Raw genomic sequence first — 5,680 nt, forward strand, 5'->3', positions numbered from 1 at the left:
TCCAGACAAGCTTCACTGCATCCTGATCCATCCAATGTACCAGAAACCTTATCCTTATTTTGTGCACTTGCGGTCTTTCAGATTTTCAACTATTTTCTAAATAGTAGGCCAAAGACTGGTGAACATCTAAAATGCAATAATTTCAATCCAAATGTGTCAGCAAGATCTTCTGAAAGAGTAAGCTTTGCTGCTGATGCATTGCCAATGGCAAAGATGATGATCTTGTGATTTTCACCCACTTTCTGCACCCTGGCCAGTGGCCAGTGTGCAACTTTTTTGCAAGTGAAATTTTTTAATACTTAAATTTTTTTTTTTGCTACAGACCTTAGCAGAAAGACTTTCTTAAATATCTCACTTTTCACACTGTTTTCAGGGATTTTTCAGTCATTTCAGATGTATGATTTCTTAACTTGCAGTCTTGCATTTATAATGCATTATGCTACATAGAAAGGATCATTATTCATGGTATTGGTAAAAGTATACATCGTATACATAGAAGTATAATTCAATTGCAAGTTAACTTTACACAAGGACGAAACGCACTAGATGTTCAATCAATGAATGCAGCTGACTCTCTCCGACTCTCTCGTAAAGATTCCGCGTAGAGGAGCGCAGCCGTGGCGAATAAATGATCCATGATCATGATATATTACGGAGAATTTAGCGTTTCCGGAATGTTGGAAACGAGGAGTATACTAATTTTTACCTGTGCAGTACATTTCGATTGCCATTTCGAATATAGTATAAATTGGGGTTCGTGCACCATATTGTTTGGGTTTTATCTTAATTTGGTCTTATTTCAGACAATCAACGCATATGTCCTTCAACCTATTGAAGACATTGAATGCTAAGTTATGATATGGGGAAATTCATCAACAATTCACTGCAAATGATAATACAGCACATTATGACACGGATGTGGTGGTTCATCAACGAGGAATTGAACCATGAGATGAGGTTATTATTACACTAATAAAAGTTCTAATTAGACAGCATTGGAGACTAATAAGATTTTGGCGACTTCGTGACTATACTTGCAGGAATTAGCGTCAATGGTTGGTAAACATAAACAGTTGATATTGATGGCCGTGCATTTCGTAAAAGCATCAATGGGGTATCGAATATATTGAGGTAAGTGCAAATTTATACCAGGTCTACGAGTGGAGGCTGGCAATATCTCGATAGTTGTCTTGAAGCATTGCATTGCAAATAAATTGCTGCAATCACTACGTTGACGTCATCACGTTCTAACGTATGAAGTATCAAGAAACAATTCGAAAACTGCCCGGTTTCAATTGTTATTAAAGCTGCACAAGGGGCATAATGTGGTATCATACTTAAGCATCGATCAAAACCATGAGGTGTTTTGAACGCCCAGGCACCGCGCGTTTTTGTCCGAGACGTCCCCAAAGGGTAAGCCATCGTTAATATACACAATTCTCGTTTAACAGGGAGACATCATGAAATATGGCTAGACATTCGTAAGGAAGGGTAAGGGCTAGGAAGCCATTGTGTATAATAACCACCGAGTGGAGGCATGTTTATGATCAGCATCGAAATAGTCGCTTTAGCTATGGATCTCTAGATTTTACATTATATAACTAATGGTTGGCCACGCTGCTGTTTAGGGTTGAAACATAAATAATGCAAATAGATGAAGACACTTAAAACTGAAATAACATATCACCAAAAGATTAATCCAGGCTGGAGAAGGGAAGAGTAGCACCGATGCTCGCAAAATGTCAACACGGAGCAGACTGAGGCTTGGGCGGGTATAGCGCGCCGAGCGAGGCTTGTAAAAACACACCACGTTTTTGAGGTGGACTATGTTGTAGTATTTGTGGAGATAAGAGTAGTATAGTATTGTGATTACGGCGTTGAAGAAATAGGCCCATGGAAATACCTGCTGGACTTTTATCAGGTCCGTAAGGGGCTTGGCATCTCAAGACTGCAAGGTGTAAGCTGATCTGACGAACACCCTAGTGCGACATCCCACATTACAAGGACGCTTCACACTCGCTTACAGTGACTACAACTTCACTTCCATATCGTCGTCACGTGCTTGAGGTCTAAAAACACATAAACAAAACCAGGCACCGCGCACGTGTGGGGTCCCAGGCACCGCGCACGTGGGGGTCCCAGGCACCGCGCACGTGGGGGTCCCAGGCACCGCGCACGTGGGGGGCCCAGACTCCGCGCACGTGGGGGTCCCAGACTCTGCGCACGTGGGGGTCCCAGACCCCGCGCACGTGGGGGTCACAGGCACCGCGCCCGTGGAGGTCCCAGGCACCGCGCACGTGTGGGGTCCCAGGCACCGCGCCCGTGGGGGTCCCAGACTCCGCGCACGTGGGTGTCCCAGACCCCGTGCACGTGGGTGTCCCAAACTCCGAGCACGTGGGAGTCCCAGGCACCGCGCACGTGGGGGTCCCAGGCACCGCGCACGTGGGGGTCCCAGAGCCCGCGCACGTGGGGTCCCAGACCCCGTGCACGTGGGGGTCCCAGACCCCGCGCCCGTAAGGGACAATAAAATAAAGAGATAAAGGCAGCGATTGTATTGTTCAGTACACTCTACCTGCTAGTACACTCAGGCAACGAAGTGGCAAAAACTTCCTACGTGCACTTCTGTTGGTACAAGTTTGGGTAAATGTAATACTTTAAGATCCTTCTGAAGCTCATAAATCCTTCAATGATCTTAAATTCATCTTAAGAAATTGCAGTCAAATTCATGACGCGGCCACCAAAAGTGGTTACAGTTCAGAGTACCAGGATTGGCGCAGAGAGGCGCGGGTTCGATCCCAGCTCTGTGCGCCAGTTTCTGGTCAGAATCGGCGAGGAGGCCGGGCGGTTAAGCACAGCAGAATTGTAGCAGTGAGTTGCGAGTTCAAGACCGCAACAAGCTGTGAATATTCTTCCACGTTAGGAATCGGCGACAGGCCTATGGCCTAATAAACGCTGAAACTACTATTATTATTTATTATTATTAAATTCATCATTAGAAATTGCAGTCAAATTCAAGACACGGACATCACAAGCTGAATTCCACAGCCAATTCTGCAGTCAGTTCTCCAATTAAGTTAAGGAATAAGAACAAATTATAAAGCACCTAATGAAGCAGGTAAAAAATGAGCAGCTTTAAATACAAAATAGTACAATAATAAACACATTACATTAGCATTTTATTCTTTACTTGACAAAGTATGTTTACAATATTACTATATTTTATAGCATTATTTACTGCTCGGCAATGTAACATTTTATTATACATTCTTCTAAATGTCTCCTGGACAAATCTAATTAGATAAATATTTTCGGAGACTAAGATAATTTCTCCTAATTATGTTTGAAGTTTAATCCTATTAGCATAGTAATAGGTTGATGAGACAGATTGAAAGTTCTAAGTAAAATAATGTTTGAAGTAACTAGATAATTACTTTTATGACTATTGAGCAAAATTTCATATTTTTGAAGACAGCTGCTACAGGCACTGCAGATCTTCCCGGAAAATACATAAAACAAAAGAAATTGGCATCTTAGAATAAATTGTAGAAGTTGGACCAATGAAGAGCAGGTCATTTGTACAGACAAAACTAACCACACAAAGAAATAATGGGGTCTAGGTAAGTTGGAACGTCCTCATATTGACTTGCTTAGCCCATACCTTCTATGTCATCTTCACAGATGCAAGAAATTAGAATTTGCTGTAAGCAATCAATGCCGCTTAACTGCTGTTGTAAATTTATAAAGATCTCAGGAACAGACCGCATTGCTTAAGGAAGAACAGCAGAAAGCTACTGAGCAGTCACAATTATCACAGGAGCCTCCTGCTCAAGAATTAGAGTTCACCTATCCAAAGCAGTGATAATATAGTAGAAAATAGGCGCTGCTTCCATGCACTTGTAATCAATGTAAAAGTGTTGAAGGAATTCCACAAACTTCTCCTTTCAGGAAAATAATGGATAAAGTAAACGAATTGTTTCCATAATGGAATAATAATAATATAGCAGTTTGAGCATTTATTAGGCCATAGGCCTGTTGCCGATTCTTAACAGCGGAGAACAATCACAGGTTGTTGCGGTCTCAAACACGCAACTCACTGGTCCAATTCTGGTACTTTAAACTTTAACCTCTAGGCCACTCTGCCCCTAACTTCAAGAGGTCTTACTGGAAACTTCAATTCAAACAAATTGAGGCTGAGCCATATCTGAAAATGGCGTTAATTGATATAAAAACAAAACAAGATTTAATAAAATTAAAGAAAGACTTAAGAAAACAATTCACAAAAGAAGAAAAAATCTTACCTTGATGAGTAAATAAATCTAAGGTTTTAGTAACTTAAGTTCTAATTCTATCTTACACCCAAAATTTACATTTGCAAATTTATGACATCACAAATTTCAGTTATATTCAAGCTGGTCAATACTATTTTAAATCTAGCAATTCGAACTAAGTAGCATCAATATTGAGGCTACTCAAATACAAGTTTATCACTGGAAAGGCTGTTCCACTACCACACGTTTATTCACCCAAACAAAAATTGGATATAACAAAAGTAAGAGCAGTAAAATTCATGTGCATTACACACATTACGTTATCTGAAAATTTCTAATATGAAAATTAAAGCACCAAATGAGAGAACAGACCAGATTACAAAGTATTAAGACCTCCTTGATTTCTTCAACTGGAAAGTGCATGGCTTGTCTCATTCAAACTTGACGGACACATTAACTAAACTCAATATGGTATCCTTTATAATTTCAAGCAGCTACCCATGCACATAAACTGAATTTTGACAAACCCTCTTTAAGGGGAGCGTCTAGGGTAAAATTTATCTCGGCTATTTACAAACGGATCACTCTGAAACTTGGTACACATATGTAAAACAGAAATCTAAGACTTTTTGTGAAATCTTCTCATTTTTGTGGGTGTGGGAGCATTTTTCGTAAATTTTTTGAAAATCTATCGATTTACCCCCCGCCACCCACCCTTTTTGCAGAATAAAATCCAAACTATAACGAAATTAGAAAAATGCCTGTGTTCAATTGTAGATAATTTTGTTGCGCATCGAATGGTATATGTCTCATTGTTGTAGCTTCAAAACTCTAGGAGGAGATAGGTTTGCAAGTCAGAAAAACGTAGGTTTTCAGGAGAGCTAAAAAACTGAAAATTTTTACAAAAATTTCAAAAACTGCGTTAAAAATATATTGATATTACAAAAACGCATACATCATTCACTAGATCTTTTTCTTGCGCATCCAATGGTATAAGTTTCATTGCTGTAGCTTGAAAACTCTGGGAGGAAATTGTATTTCGAAAAAAGGAAAGAAAAAATATAAAATATTAACTCCTATCTAATTAGTTAAAGAACTCCCCCACCCTCCCCCCTTTCATGATCTGTCCTGAACGCATAAATCAACATACAGAGATGGTAATGGTGCTGTTGGATAGGGCAGAATGTCAGCTTTAAGATGAGACTAAACGGGTAACTAAGCTGCACCTCAAGCAGACACTGTATTTAATGTGGTGGGAACCGAATTACCTCATATCTAATTTGTTAAAGAACTCCCCCACCCTCCCCCCTTTCATGATCTGTCCTGAATGCATAAATCAACGTACACAGATGATTTTGGTACCGTTGGATAGAGCAGAATGTCAGCTTCAAAACGAGCTCAAAAACGAAAAA

At 40.2% G+C, this 5,680-nt stretch overlaps 1 protein-coding gene across 1 annotated transcript; it reads left to right on the plus strand.

Moving 5' to 3' along the window:
* Positions 1-2,166: 2,166 nt before the first annotated feature.
* LOC108672867 (cornifin-B-like) lies at positions 2,167-2,517 on the plus strand (the record flags this gene model as incomplete). Its single annotated transcript, XM_018160618.1, has 1 exon — positions 2,167-2,517. A coding segment is annotated over one exon (351 nt), but the record flags the coding sequence as incomplete, so codon positions are not given.
* Positions 2,518-5,680: the final 3,163 nt, after the last annotated feature.

The sequence above is a fragment of the Hyalella azteca genome, unplaced genomic scaffold (assembly GCF_000764305.2).
Source record: "Hyalella azteca isolate HAZT.00-mixed unplaced genomic scaffold, Hazt_2.0.2 contig13976, whole genome shotgun sequence".
Classification (NCBI taxonomy): domain Eukaryota; kingdom Metazoa; phylum Arthropoda; class Malacostraca; order Amphipoda; family Hyalellidae; genus Hyalella; species Hyalella azteca.